This window comes from Acartia tonsa, chromosome 14, assembly GCF_053477335.1.
Source record: "Acartia tonsa isolate MP-2025a chromosome 14, ASM5347733v1, whole genome shotgun sequence".
Taxonomy (NCBI): domain Eukaryota; kingdom Metazoa; phylum Arthropoda; class Copepoda; order Calanoida; family Acartiidae; genus Acartia; species Acartia tonsa.
The window spans coordinates 41,500,960-41,517,168 of NC_137273.1; the positions used below are offsets into that span (position 1 = coordinate 41,500,960).

General features: G+C 30.8%; 2 protein-coding genes across 3 annotated transcripts in view; both read right to left on the reverse strand.

Annotated features, from left to right (window-relative positions):
- The window catches only part of LOC145305885 (protein FAM221B-like), a 519,245-nt gene that overhangs the window by 280,968 nt on the left and 222,068 nt on the right, over positions 1–16,209 (reverse strand). The gene's annotated exons all lie outside the window — the stretch shown is intronic.
- On the reverse strand, positions 5,071–9,450 carry LOC145306048 (TD and POZ domain-containing protein 3-like). Its single transcript, XM_080147978.1, has 5 exons — positions 9,228–9,450; positions 7,954–8,056; positions 6,821–7,323; positions 6,579–6,681; positions 5,071–6,305 (listed from the first exon to the last, which is right to left on the reverse strand). Exons 1-5 carry the CDS (start codon positions 9,405–9,407, stop codon positions 6,076–6,078), a joined length of 1,119 nt encoding a protein of 372 aa, XP_080004104.1. The 5' UTR covers positions 9,408–9,450; the 3' UTR covers positions 5,071–6,075.

Here is a 16,209-nt window from a genome sequence, read left to right on the forward strand (position 1 = left end):
AATAATCATTTTTTTCCTCCAGCAATGTGACTTAATTAAAAACATTAAAAATAATTTCTTCCTTCTAATTAGATTGGGGACATGAATAGTGTTACGATAGGGAGAATGCCTTGTCCCATAATCAGGCTGTATTCTTTTTTTCTATTGAACTTTCAGTTAAAGGTCATGCAATCAAAGGGTTGGTACGTAAAGACGTAATTATCAGTGAAGCAAAATCTGGTTCAGAGATACAAAAAATATAGGTTATTCAGGTTTCCCCACCTCCCAACGCAAAAATTTTAATACACATAAACTTTAGGGTGATTATTTTTCATCCATTATTCTATCCCCCAAGTCCGTGATATTATTAATAATAAAAGTATATATTTCCATTAATAGATTATTCTTTCTTTTTCTTGTCATTTATAGATTATATATATAGGTACGTTTTAGGTTCACAACATACAGCAACAAGGATGACAATATACATTAAAAGCCAAGATCAACTAGTAATATACCAATATATACCAATTTTCAGTGATAGCGCTTTTTATAATAAAAGTGGGTGGGCCCCTAACATAAAGGGGGTCAAATCAAAGAGGAGGAAAAGAAAAATAGCCTAAAACCATCCCAATACTAAAATAGAAATAAAATAGTAAAAAAAAGGATTTAAGAAATAAAATATTATTAGAGGCCTCCTCCAGGGTACCTTGCAGAGGGGGGAGTTGAATTTGATAACCAATTTTTTTTTATAAATTAAAGAATTATCTTATGGAAGGGTCGTCCCCCCTCCCCTTGTTTAATTTTAGGTTAAGGAAAATTTTTTTTGTGGCGGGTAATTTTTTTTCTAAGGCGATTTCTCTTGGGAGGGTGGTGGTGCACTCCATCAAAATAGTGATAAACCTTACCATGACCTATGAGAAGCTACCCTGTAAAGGAGAACCATAACGGTTCAGCGGTTAGCGAGTTAAAAATTTACGAATCACTTATTTGTGCTTAAAATAGATTAAATACTATAAAATGACAATGAAAAACAATAAAAAGAATACCAAAAGAAAATTAAATATTAGTCACGTACAAAAAGAAGCCAACAGCCAAATAAGCATCATTGATTTGCAACCCTTCCATGAAGACATGCCAAAACTATAAAAAGATATTAATCTACATAAAGAAAACCTTTTGTCAAAAAAGTGCCAAAAATAATTATAAATTAGGGAGAGAAATGAAAATTATTCCTAAGGCCTTAAAATACAGGTTTTTTTTAATAGGACAAAAATATTGCTTAATTTTACCCACTTGCCATTGACAGAAGTTAATAATCTATATCTTAATTTCTTCTAGGATATCCTTATACTAAAGTAACAGGATGTCAGTGTGTTTATCTGTGTGTTTGTACCGAAGGATCTCGCTTACCGCTGAACCGATCGGGTTCTCCTTAACAGGGTAGCTTCTCATAAGTCCCGGGAAGGTTTATGACTATTTTGGGGGAGGGTACCACCACCCTCTCAGGAGAAATCGCCCCTAGAAAAAAATTACCCCTTCCGAAAAAAGAAACTTGAACGAAACATAAACCAATTATTACTGTAATTAGATATTTTAAATAGGTAAAAAAAACATTCAAAGTGCCACTAGATACCTCTAGGGGCGCAGTCTCTAGTAAAATATAAAGTACTATGTAATTCTAGCATAACTCATTATTTTAGATACGTAAAAATGATACCTACTGCAGCTATGTCTGGTATGTGACACTAATAATGAAATTAGGGCGAATGCCTTAGCAAAAACACAGGCGCAACTCATTAAAATGTACAGTTATGATTTCAAGACAAATGTCTTTCAATAAAAGGGTTGATTATCTGATGGATATTACTTAACCGTTTAAGAACCTGTTCTAATTCAGCTGATATTAATCGGTTTCGAGGCCATACTGGAAAAGTTTTGAAAGGATTATATTGGATAACACCTACGCGCAAATAAGATTAATAGATTGATTGAAAACAATTGCGTATATAATACAAGGGAGGGAGAGGACACTGGGCTGTTTATTAAACGAGTCCCCAAAGTTTTAAAATAATGTTTTCTTATTCGTTGACTTAACAACCTTTGGATGTTTTTTAAATTTTGATTGGTTAGTTCATTTTGTTGAGTGTCCAAACGTTTCAGCAACAAACTGTAATCTACAGAAGGGATAATCATTGTTTCATCCTTGGTGATGTACATCAATTTATCGGCCATTGTCTTATCCCTTTAGATCTCTGGAAAAACACACAACATATATACAGGGATATTTAGGTATAAGACAATGGACGATAAATAAATGTACATACCCAATGATAATAAACAAGTTTACCCCTTTTTAAGAATAAAATTATCGGTTAAAGGTGGCACATAATTAGTTTGAAACCATCCAACCATAATCTAATAAAATCACACAAAGTTTTTTGGCCATTGAATAAGAAAACGTAGTTATAAAACTTTGGGTACCAGTGTAATTTATATTCCAATGGTCCCTCCCTCCCTGGAAATATGTAACCTAAATATATTTGTATTTTTCCCATTTAATTCAGAAATAAAAGGATGGCCATATTTACATTTATGAGTAAGCACAAAATGTCATAAAAATTAAAGTAAAATAATAGATGAGGCATAAGCTATATGTAACTCTGCCCACAAACGGGGACCCTGTCCCGATTTTGTATTGGGTCTGGGTCCATAGATTTTATTTCAGGGGTGATTTCTCTTGAGAGGGTGTAGGTAGCCTTTCCAAAATATTTATAAATCTTATTAAGACATATAAGAAGCTACATTGTCCAGCGGTCAGCGAAATCCTTCAGAACACACAGACAGACGCACAGTTACAAAGACATCCATTTAGTTTAATATAAGGATATCTCTTTATTCCTTATTTTACTTGGATTCATTATGTACTATATACAATAACCTATAGAGGACATTTTATATTTGGACATTTTAAAAAATACCATTACCAGAACTGATACCATGCCAAAAAAGTATAATTTTTTTTATTTTTTTTAATGATATCTCCATGCTACCCCAACTTTTATCCCCCCTCCCGTTGGGGAGTCCTTGGGTAATCAATCAATCAAATCTGTCTATCCTATAATATAAAGAAGTAAGGTTAATTTTGTTTTAAGCTAAAGATCTTGAAAATTGCTTGTACAGAATAAATCAAAAGCGTAGATAAAAGTACAGTTTGTACAATATTCTATGACATAGTATTGGTAACCAGTTATTGTGTAAGTAGTGGGTTAATTTAATTCTAATCAGAGCTTTTCCTATATATCTATTTGTCCTATTTGTTTCTAGTTTTTTTTAGCAGCGTAGTTACTCTATAATTCACTTTGTCTGTTCGTCAGTCAGTCCGTAACGCTAAGCGGGAAAATGTGACTTTCTCAGTTGATATTGAAGATTGACAGCTAAATTTTCAGTAAAGATTTCTATTACGACATATGCAAATCTATACTGTACATCAATTCTTCCGTCTGTCTATCGGCTAAGCTTTAAAAGACACAAACCTTAACTTTAAAGGTTTCGTGATTTTCTGAGTATTTTAATATTCTCTCTTTTTTTGCTATAATAGATAAACATCTAATCTGTATTTCACTTTCTTCTTTTGTCTATTCCATGCTTTATTTGTGCTTAGCTGCTTATGGATGTTGTCACACTTTTCAAAAAAAAGTTATTGTTTAAAAATTTCAAGAATAACAAAAAAAATTTTAAGCTAAATTTCCAAAAAAAGGGTCAATGATAAAAATTCCCGCCTGAAAAACAGCTTAAACCCCCCATAGGGCCAGAATTTATAAGACCACAACCTAAATAGTTTAGCAGTTTGTGAGATTTTAAGCTTCAGACGGACAGACAGACATCCTATCATATTGTACTTCATGTAGATTATAAAACTGATGTTACAAAAAACAAATAATCTCTTTTTTTATTAGATTGATAAAAATTATCTTACATAAGTTTATTTATAAACAATGTAGAAAAAATTCTTTCACGAGTGAGGTATAAAATTGAGATAGTAAAGTGTTATACTGTTAGATTGAATAAAAAATATAAGAATAAAGGTCGGTTTATTATAACTCATCGAAAACTTTGGCATTATCAAGTAGTGTAGAAATTAGGGAGAGGTTGGTAAAAACTCATTACTCCCCCCCCCCCCTTCAGGACGGAAGTCTCCCCTGTGAAATATCTCTGATGAAGGATAAAATGAAAATTTTCCATAACGTAAAATTGAAGCAATATATGGACGAACAGATATAACGGAAATAATCTAAATTAAGAATAGCTCCGCTTCTAGAAATAATGCTTTCAATACATAATTGAATTCAATGTAAAATATGGCGCTGAAAAGATTTGTTCAGGAGGGGAATGGACAATAAAAATATCTGCAGACCATCTACCAAAGGCATAATTTCAAAGATAATTATTTGGGGGGGAGATTCATTTCTCAACCTTTGCCCTATTCCTGAATCTCCTACCTATAGTTATATCAAAGCAGGGATCTAAAGATCTAATGGCCGATTAATTGATGTAAATCCCCAATGAAGATACATTAAATTACCCCTTCTGGAGATTACAATTTATGGTTGAAATGTTTGGATAACGAACTTTGGGGACTAGTGTAATAAACAGCTCATTGTCCCCTCTCTCCCTGTATCTAAATGTGTAAAATACAAGAATGGGATGACAAGCAAATACAGGTGCTGATTCTGTTCAGTATATATTTTGTACATATGAATTTTTCTCGGTTTTTGCATATTTTATTCGGTGAGGTAGGGGACATTAGACTGTTTATTACAAATTACAATAGTCCGCAAAGTCTTGAAATAACATTTTCTTATTAGTTGGCTTAAAAACCTTGGGGACTTTAATTAAATTTTGATTGATTGGTTCATTTAGCCGGGGGTCCAATGCTTCAACCTCCGATTGTAATCTAGAGAAGTGGTAATTTTGTGTATCATCATGGGGGTTGTACACCAATTTATCGGCCATTGTCTTATCCCTTTAGGACCCTGTATTTTTAACTAATGTTTAATAAGGTGTATAAAAGAAAGAGATCTTTAAAACTGAATATAATAATATATTTACTTTTTAACTTGCATACATTTTTGGTCTACTAAGTCTAAGTAATCAAACTAGAATTTGAAATAAAAGAATGGTTATGAAAATATGCCTATTGTACATTTATATAAGTTTTAAAAGATACATTATGTTATGTAAATGTACCTCAGGGTATCTACAGACACAGTAATTTTCAGTATGGCTTCAAAACCGATTGTTATCCGCTGCATGGATTAGAATCGGTTCTCAGCCATGCTGAAAATCATGTCTATTTTCGTATTACAGACAATCTTCTACGAATATTAAAAGGAAAATCATAAAAACAATACCTGTATGCATAGTATTGTTTACTAAAAACTAGTTAGCACTCAATCAAAATAAAAAGATATAAAAAAATGTAATATAAATCAAACATAAATCAAATTATTTTAAAAACTTGATCAACATCTTAGATACATTGTAAAGCACATGATTTGCTAAGAATAAATACAATATACATCATAGCGGTTACGCCCCATAATGCCTCAAGGGCCACTTGACTAAGAGGGGGGAGGGTGATGTGGAATTGACCCTCCAGTTTCAGCTTTAAAAGAGGAAATTTCACTTATGAGGGCGGTGGTATACCCTCTGCAAAATAGTTATAAATCTTCTGTAGTTTTATAATGGTTTATAGGTATTTCTTGTTGTAATTATGGATTGTAGGAGATAGCTAAAAATATAAAGTTTGGATCATAGTTTAATAGGTCTTAATAAGGGGCATGTACTGTAATACCATTGGTGAGACCATCACTACCAGTAGTAGGATTGTTAAAGTCATAATTTTTTTTTATTTTTAAAACTAAAATTAAAGATCGGAGCTGTTCAACTCCCCCTCTCCCCCCAATAAAAGCATATATTATCCCTAATAAGTTTAGACAATTTTCTTTGAATAGAAAGATTTAAAAATATTGAATCATTTCCTGTTCTGATATAGGGGCTGCAGTTTTGAGTTGGAGTCATAATATTGAAAAGCTATTTTACTTTTTCTTTGATAATACAGCTTAGAATTTCTATAACTAAAAATGGATGCTGAGGTGCCAACTTCTTATAAGTAGCTGACTCCATGCATGTCTTTACATTTTCTGCAAAGTATTTCATTGCATCATCTTTTAGTTCTTGTTCGCCATGCAGGTCAGCTAAGATGATGATATCTAGAACATTCCCAACATTGATGTTCTTCTGCATGTGATCTCTACAAATACCTAAATTAAATTTACAAGAGTCTGGTTTCCATTGATTTACAAGTGTTGGGGGCAAGACTTCAGCGACAGTTTTTTTCCATGATTTATTATAATTCATATTATTCTAGATTAGCAATTAAATTTGAAGACATACAATAGTAATAACACAATTGACTTTATACAAGAATGTAAAGTAATACATAAATATTTACATTTGAAACCATAATTTGGTGCTAAATAACTAAAATTCATTTTGTAAGTACTTTGAAGATAGACTTATTTCTAGATATTTACCGGTTAAACCATAAATTAGATATAGGTCTGCAGCTTTATATAGATCAATTGCATTTTCTTTCAGGCCATACAGCTCTCCACCATACATGTAGGAAATCATGTCCTGAAAATAAAATATTTCAATTTAAGATCACACCTTAAATTTGACTCTTTGTAACTTTCAAATCATGATTCATTCATTATAATTTGTTAAGTTTAAGCTGAAAATATATAAAGTTATGGCAGGTTTTAAAAATGTTTACCTTTAGTATATCTAGTTTAACATCTTCTATCATAGCAATTCCAGACATGCCCTCTTTAAACTTGTTCAAAAACATTGCTTTGAATACTGAAGATCTTGATGCCAGTATTACTTTGTGGTGTTTTAGAGTAACTTCTTCACAGACTAGTTCAATATCAGTAAACTCATTTTCATCCTTCAGTTTTCCCATGTCTTCAGCTAAACCCTTTTGACCTTGTCTTGTTCCATATATTTCTTTGTCAGGAGATACAGATATGGTTCCACATATTGGTTTAGATACCTTAGGAGTATGGACAATGTTTCTTAAAACTTCTATCATTAAACTCGGATTATTCTTGGCAAAATCCTCCCAAAAACCAGAATCTATACTATATTTAATGTTATCCTTCAAGTACTTCATTGCAATTTCTTTCAGTTTTGTGTCTTGGAATTTGTCTGCTAGTTCCAGGTATTCAAGAATGTTCTCAGGTGCTATATTCATCTCCATATAATCATGGCATAGCTCTAAACATAGTTGGTATTAGACTGATCAGAGCTGGATCTTTAAATGTGTAGCCATTGCCATAGCAGTAGCCAGAGGTACAGCCACCAACTTATTACCGATCTTTTAATCAAATTGGTCACAGTTATATGCAATCTTTAAATCACAAACACTTTTTAAAATTCAGTAAAAATAATAATAATAATAATAATTCGTAAAAACTTCAAACATTTTAAAATCCTTGTTTTATTGGCAGCACTGGCAGTGGCGACGACTACAGCTATGACTACAGCTATGACTACAGCTATGACTACAGCTATGACTACGGCTATGACTACAGCCATGACTACAGTCACTACTATGGCTAAGGCTACAGCAACAGCTACATATTTAAAGATCCAGCTCAGTATAATATAGTAGGGTTGGCAATTCTTCCAATTTTTGGACCAGATTTGGATTCTTACATAAATCCGCCCAAAAATGACACAGATTAATCCATGGTTTCAGGATTCTTATTTTTTTGACAGATTCCAGATTTTCGGATTCTAGCAATATTTCAAAAGGGCTTTTTAAAAATAAATCAAAGGATTAGATTTAAGTGGTACTGCGAAGAATATAAAGCTGTGTTTTTTTAATAGATATTTTTAAAGTACCTCTAAGACTGTCAATCAGATACAGGTAAGCAGCCTGGTAGAGCTTGGTAACATTAACTTTGAGTGTCTCCAACTTTCCACAGTAAATGAATAACATCATATCCTGAGTAAAATAAGTTTAAACATATATAAACACATATACAGTCAGTCTATTTTTATTAGAGAAGGACTATAATCTATGATTACTCAAGTGTCCCGCCCTCAAAAAATTATTAGAAAATTTGTGCCCCCAGCTACAAAGTGTTTTGACCACACAAGCACTGCAAAGTTTTAAAAATCTGCATAAAGACCTGAAATTTACTGAATCATAACTATGGCTTCATGGCGCTCCCAGAAAAGGCCTTGAGGAGTAAAATCAGGAATGTTTCTCCGTTTCAATATATTACGTTCCTAGCCTGAGAAAATCTCAAAAAACCTCTACAAATTGGTAAATTCACAATAAACCCTAAAAAATTGTCATTTCTAAGGCTAACAAGATATTTTGAAATAGGCCAAATTTTTTGATTCTACCCCTTTAAAAAAGGTAATGTATGATTTTATTTTCCACTCCCTTCATAATGAAATCCTAATGACCAGGTTTTACACCATTTCACTTTCAATACCTAGACAAACTGGAATAGTACAATTCATGTTTGCATATGAGCATATTCAAATGGAAAATTTTTTTCTCAATTATTCTGAGCTGGATTTTTAAATCGTTTATAGGTGTGCTGAACCGGGGCGATTCATTTCAGTTTCTTTAAATCGAAATGGCATGGGCGATTCAGCGCAGTCAGTTGCGCGGTACCGGCGCGCCAATGGTACTTAACTAGTGGCATTGCTGTGCCAAATCAGGGTAAATCATATTTAATAAATAAATATTTTTTAAAAATTAGTTTAATATTTTATTGCAAAACTATCTTGAAAACATTTTTATAGTTATTTTTAAAATAAATTATATATTGTTTTATAAAACACCGTACTGACCCGGTTTAAGTTATAGAATTGTACCGGCATGTATGGATATGTTATTGAGTGTCGCCAGCAATCTAGCAACACCGCGCCGAAAAACTTTTTAAAGAACCATGTTTTATAGTAGTGGCTGTGGTGCACCATCAGCGCACCTCCGGTTCACCTCTGAATCGCCCCGATTCAGCGCACCATCAAAACGATTTAAAGATCCAGCTCTGAAGGTAATATCTTATTCTATTTTTATTAGCATTTACTTATCAAATGTGCCAAAACAGTTTACTCTAAGTTATGCATATAACTAGAATTCAAGTATTTAAACCTACTTGTAGAACTTGGTGATCAATATCTTCAATAACAAGTTTTGAACTGTTGGGTGCAGAGCCTATTAGTTGTTTGAATTTTGTTGATCTTATAGAAACAATTGCTCTGTGGCATTTCAATGTAGATCCTCCACACTCTACATCAAGATCAGAGAAATCTGTTTCATTCAGGAACTTCTCCATTTCAGTTTGTAGAAGATTCAGCCTTCCATCTTCCACAGCATTTACCTCTGTATTGGATGGTTTATTCATAAATAATCATGAAATTAAATAATAAAAACTTGGGGCATTAGCTTAAATTTATAATGTGCTGCTTATTGGAGAGATAAAAATGGTACCAAATGCTGTTATGTCTGGTACATGGCAACTATAGTGAATAGTGAGAGTATGGAAATGCCTTGGCCCATAAACAATCGCAACTCATAATCATGCACAGTTATGGCTTTAAGACAAAGGTCGCGCAATCAATAATTAATTTATTATCAAGAAATGTTTTATATGCACACCATTAAAATATTAAGGAAGGTGTAAACATTCCTTACCCTCCTAATTAAGTGTTAGCCTTTGTTGATAGTTTATAAACACTCATGAGTAACCTTCCTTGTTTGATTTTGAGCTCAAGAGTCAGTGTTCCATCAGGTAAGATGTTGTTATGATTCTTTTCTAGATCATCAATAGCAATAAATTTAGTCCATCCACTTCCCTCATCCTTTTTGAATGTATCACTATCGGTGTATTCATATTTCTTTTCTGTACCCAATATGTTAATTTTGAAAGTAGCAGTACTACTTTCAACTAAGCATCTTAGATAAACTGATACATATCCTGATTTTTTATCCATTTTAGGATACAAATTTATATCAAATTTGGCCAATTTTCCATTGTCATCTATTATTGTAAATTCTGGAGATGCAAGGAATATATTTTTTTCTTTTTCTCTATTTAGGAAGTCTGGAATTTTCCAAAAGACCCCAGAACACTCCTCCATTGCCATTTTATGATTCTATAAAGTTTATACAATAAATTTAACTCTGTAGTCAAAAATTTCAAAAGAAATGTAGATGTATGTTTTGGTTACAAGTTTCCACTGTTAATTTTTTATTTATCTGCACCAATGAAACAAAAGATTTAAAAAACAGCATTTGGGGGAAATACTGGTGAACCAAAAAGATATGCAAATCAAAAACGAAGCAATGGAAAAACTATTTTTTTGCACTTTTCTCCTCTTTTAAAGATTAATTCCGATAAATCAACAATTTTCAAAGTAATTTATGCATTAATCATTATGAAATATAGTATAAGGTAGAAATTAACAATATTTTTAATTAATAAATATTAGAAGAAAAAAATAAATTCAACCCTATCACTTTAGAGGACAGCTGCTGACCTCCAGTCTTGTGGATGAAGCTAAATACATGTTAAAGATAAAAATTACCCTCAAAAGTATACAATAATGTTTTTGATGTGCTAAAAATAACCATCTTAAAATCTTGATTTTGAGGATGATGGACTTTAAGATGCTCCTACTGGTTTTGATGGTGAGCCAAATGTTATCAAAGTGTATGCCCATGATTAGATTAGATTAGATTAGATTTATTATTCTTGGGTGTACATACATAGAAAAAACAACAACAAAATAATAAATGAATATTATATACATTTATATATACAGTCAAATTTTATTGATATGGTTAATTTATAAAAAAAAATTTCTTCCCAAATGGCAGTTTCCTAAAAACTAGGAAGTATGCAGTAATGTGTATTCACACATTGTTTTCATACAGGCCATATAGATAAGACAAAAAAAATAGAAAAAAGATAATAAGCAATAAATAAAATCATATTGGAGAGGAAAGAATGATAATAGGAAGGATTGATTAGGGCATACAAGTCTCACACCATTATTGCAATAATAGAAATTTTAAAAAAACATTTCAACAAATAGATTTTGATTGATTTATCAGATTTCAAACAATATTGAAAAGAAATATAATTTTATCTACATTCTTGACATAATGGGTTGTTACACACTAAAGTTAAGCTTGATAACAAAGATTCTTTTAGATTTTTTATAAATTTTTTTCTTGATTGATTGTGGGTTAATAAATCATTATTACAATGGTTATTCCATAATTCTTGGAAATGATACTTAGGAAATCTTTCAATAGATTTAAACTTCGGTTTTTTGACATCAAACATATTAGAGTCTCTAAGATTTCTGGTATGTAATTGATTACGGCGAAGCCATGTACCTTGAAAGGAACTTGGTAGCTTACTGTTTATAAAATCATACATAAATAATAATTTCAAATAATTAGCTGATTCATGTAAAGGAAGGACATTCATTTTTTTAAATAAAGGCATTGTGTGTGAGATGTGTTTCTTACTAAAAACAATTCTTATTGCCTTTTTTTGCAATTTCATTAATGGTTCCATAGTAGATTTAAGACCACAACTCCAGGCAGGTAAACAGTAAAGTAAATGACTATTTATAAGTGAGTGAAAAAGCATTTTTTTGCTATCTAAATTCAGTATATGTTTAGCTCTATTTATAAGAAATAAGGAACTAGAAATCTTTTTACGTAAATGTTCTACATGATATTTAAAATTTAAAGAAGGATCTATAAATCCACCTAGGAATTTAATTGCAGGAATATTGATACTTGAATTGACATAATTTAAGATTTTTATTTTCTCAGGATCAAACTCATTTTCATTGTTAAAGTTTAGCTTAATATTAAGAGCATTCCAATCAATAGTATTTTCAGTTTTATTAAATACCATGATTTTAGTTTTATCATGATTTAAGCTCATTTGATTACTCCTAAACCAATCGGATATCTTTTTAAGTTCATTGTTTAATTTCAGTTTAATCTCTGTAAAGTTTTTACCAGAAATTAAAAAATTACTGTCATCAGCAAATAATAGGGTAAATAAATTAGTACAGTTTTTAAGATCATTTATGTAGATTAAAAATAGAATTGGTCCTAAAATAGAACCCTGTGGGACACCTCTATCTATGTTCAGCTTTGTTGAGTCAGTATTGTTTACATGTACAAATTGCTGTCTATTACTTAAATAATTTTTAAACCATTCAAGTTCAACGCCATTAATGCCAATTTTTGACAACTTTTTAATTAAAATAGAGTGTGGAATTGTATCAAAACATTTTGCAAGATCACAGAAGACTCCAATTACAGTTTTATTATCGTTTTTTGCTTCAGCTATATAATTTAAGAGGTGTATCACAGGGTGTATTGTAGACTTTTTTGATTGAAATCCATACTGATGTTCAAAAATAATATTATTTCTAATCAAATAGCACGACAGTTGTTGATAAATGGCTTTTTCTAAAACTTTTGAGAAAATAGCTAATAAACTTATTGGCCTATAATTTGATGGATCAGCTTTTTCATTAGAATTATTCCCTTTTAACTTAAAAATAGGTATAACTTTTGCAATTTTTAATTCAGAAGGTATTTTTCCAGTTAAAATAGTTTGGTTAATGACATGAGAGAGAGGAAGGGCAATGACAGAAATTATTTTCTTTAAAAAAGAATTTGACAGGCCAAAAATGTCCATACTTTGTTTATTTCCCATTTTTTTAACAATATCTGTGACTATATTTGGGTTTATTTTATGCATTTTAAAACTGGAATTATAATTAGGTATATAGCTACACGGATCAATGTTAGAAGGATTTATTTTAGATGATATCTTGCTTGCTACAGAAGTGAAGTGTTCATTCAATTTCTCAGAAATTTCTGCATTATCTAAATATATAGCATCACTAAACTTCAATTCATTGATACATGTTGCTTTATCTTTTATTTTTCGGATTGCATCTCTAATAATATCCCAAGTTTTCCTCAAGTCAGATTTACATTTTTTTAGCTCATTACAATAATACAATTTTTTAGCTGTTTTTATTGCACGATTATAGACATTTCTATATCTATTATACATCCTAATATTATCAGCAGTTGGTTCATTAATACTTAACGTTGACAATTCAAATTTTTTTATCTCTACATCTCATTAAACCATCAGTCATAAATTTTTCAATTTTATGTATGTTCTTATTAATTCTAATAATGATGACAACTCATATATTGAACTATGGTCCAATTTTTGTATTCATAGCAGCCTCCAGCCAAGCAGTATTAAAAAAGAAAAAAATTGCAATTTTAATTACTCTAATCCATAAGGTAATTACTGTAGTTTTTAGAAGATGGTTATATTTCTTGTCAGGAGGAGGCTCCATTAGAGATTGCTATGACTACAAAAAATGGTACATGGGTTAATAGACAAGTTGTTATAATGAACATGTACTTAGATAACATTTGGCTTTACAAAAAAGTGCAAAAAAACGTTTTCCCATTGATTTTCTTTGGATTTGCATATCTTTTTGGTTCACCCTAAATGCTGTTTTTAAGATCTTTTGTGCCATTGGTGCTTATTAATGAAAAATTAACAGTGGAAACTTTTAACCAAAAGATGCATCTACATTTTATATTTACAGTAAAATCATCCTAAATGAATAATAAAGCTGATATTCTGAAAATATAGATATTATTTTGGTTCTCAGTGTAGTTTCAGGTCAGATTTTTAGCCAAAGATTTTTTACAACCTAAACTTATTTATATTTTCTACAGATCCTTAAGGTTTTGCAGATTCCATTGATATGAAAAGGGGGGGGGGGGCGTGTAATGACATCTAAACTTAAACAGTGAGCAAAATTGTCTACATATTGAGCTAGATTCGTAAAACAGGTACATAAGCCTAGTCCAATAGGTACTGCATCTAAATGAAAAAAAAATCAAAATTTTTTTTATTTTTAGGTTAGGTAAGAAAACACTTCGGAAATGGGATTTTTAGGCCTTTTTTGGTCTATTTTTGACTATTTTGAAGTAGAAACTTGCTTTTATTGTTTTTGTCTTAAGTTTTTTCCTTGAATACATTATGTCTATTCATAACGACACTAATTAAGATGATTCAGCAAGTCTGGGACCAAAACTCAAAAAACTTATATTTTGATATTTAACAGCACAACTTTAGAAAAACTGCACTTAGGTTGGTTCGGTCCCCGACTTGCTGAATCATCTTAAATAATGTCCTTGTGAATAGACACAGTGTTTTCAAGAAAAAAAACCTAAGAAAAGACAATTTAAGGTAAGTTTTTACAATGGGGTTTATCTTACCTAACCTAACCTAAAAATAATTTCAATTTTTTTTTGCCATTTTGATGTAGTACCTATAGGACTAGGCTTATGTACCAAGTTTCAAGAATCTAGCTCAATATTTAGACCATTTTGCTCACTGTTTAAGTTTAGAAGTCATTACGCCCCCACCCCCCACCCCCCCCCCCCCTTATATGACATCTAAACCCTGAGATATTTACTGAAAAAAAAACATTGTTGTTTCAGTTATTAATTACAATATAAAACATGCATTACTTAGTAAGGGAGATCAAGCTTTATAGAAAAAGATTTGCATGTTTAAAACAAACGAAAAGATGAAAAAACGCTGTTTTATAAAAAACTATAAATATCAAATAATAAGCACACAATAAAACATTTACAGAATAATTGATAGCCACACATATTCAGTTAAACTAATCTCAAATCTAACACTGAAAGTATCAAAATTATTATTATATCTATGCTGATTCTTTAGTCACTATCACATAATAATGAATTTGCTTGATGTTCATGACTAATTAAGGCTAGACTAAAATATAATGATGTTTAAAAACTTTGCACCTTTTTAGAAGGGAAGCTTTTATATTTTATGTGTTTGCCCGCCCTTCTGTAACGGACGGCTTTTTTGATAAAATTCAAATTATATTATACTTTTTATTATTTCATTTAATCTTATAATAATTGTTTTTTGTTTTTTATCTTAATTTTTTAAATTTGATTCCTTAGACGAATAGGCATAATATTTCAAGCAAATAATCTATTTGCTGAAGTCCTAAAATGTAAGAATGTCCATATAGATCCAGCTCAGTAATTAATAATTTCGTGTCAATTTTTCCAAATATTCTGGTTTTTTCATTATTAAGCAATTTTAAGACAGATTTACATTAAAAAGTTTTAAACTATTTTTTTGACTGTAAATGTGTATATATCCAACAGTCTTATTTTTATCTTTAGGTTTATATTGTCATTCTTGTTTGAATTTAGTGATATATTATAAGTGAAAATTATTTTAAAAATCTCAATCGACAAGTATCTGATGGTTTTGTGATAATGAAATCAGCTGTTACCAAAAACTTAATTAATTAGAAAAAAATTGTAAAGAGTTCGTAATTTTGAACAATAATAGGGGCCAACGCTTAGTAATGATAATCTTTTTATCAACCCAAAATTATGTTAGATTTATTTAGCTAGTTGGCTATATCTTATTTCTATGATGAAATGGAAAAATGGTTATAACTTGTTGTTTATGGCAAATTGACTGAGAATTTAATTTTGCTTCTAAGTCTAGCTTAGTCAAGGTTACTAATAGTTGATAATGTTTTTTTTTGTATTTTAAAGCCAGTTCAAAGATGTGACTTAGCTATAAGTCATATAAGACGTCTGATATTGGCTCCTGAGTATAGGTACTAAGATAGGTAACAGTTATTCGAGATTACCTTAGCTGCTTTTAGGCTTGTGTGGTCAAGTCTAAGTATTTTAGGGTTTCTAAGTCACAATTCTGTGTGTTTTTCATTAGCTGCTATTCGCTAAACAAAATCCATCTGTGGTCTATAAATATGCAAATAGATTGTCCCGACCATATAACCTATTCTATCGAAAAAAAAGGTCTAATAATTATATTTGTTTGATTATACTCTATTGAACTAAGCAAAAAGTCGACTCAAAACCAGGGATTGGCGGCGGCGCGAAAGCCGCTAATTTAAACACTTTTCTTTGTGCTAAAAAAATTTAACGATCAGATTTGCATGCTAGGAACATGTGAACACAATAAAGTTTTAAAACTT

What these genes read in the sequence shown, in the direction of transcription:
- LOC145306048 (XM_080147978.1), bottom strand. Translation starts at nt 9,407, where the DNA reads ATGGAGAAGTTCCTGAATGAAACAGATTTCTCTGATCTTGATGTAGAG. An exon ending in TCTGATTGACAGTCTTAGAG is followed by an intron (nt 7,324 to 7,953) that starts GTACTTTAAAAA and finishes AACTATGTTTAG; the next exon opens with AGCTATGCCATGATTATATG. An exon ending in TTAAACTAGATATACTAAAG is followed by an intron (nt 6,682 to 6,820) that starts GTAAACATTTTT and finishes TTTTATTTTCAG; the next exon opens with GACATGATTTCCTACATGTA.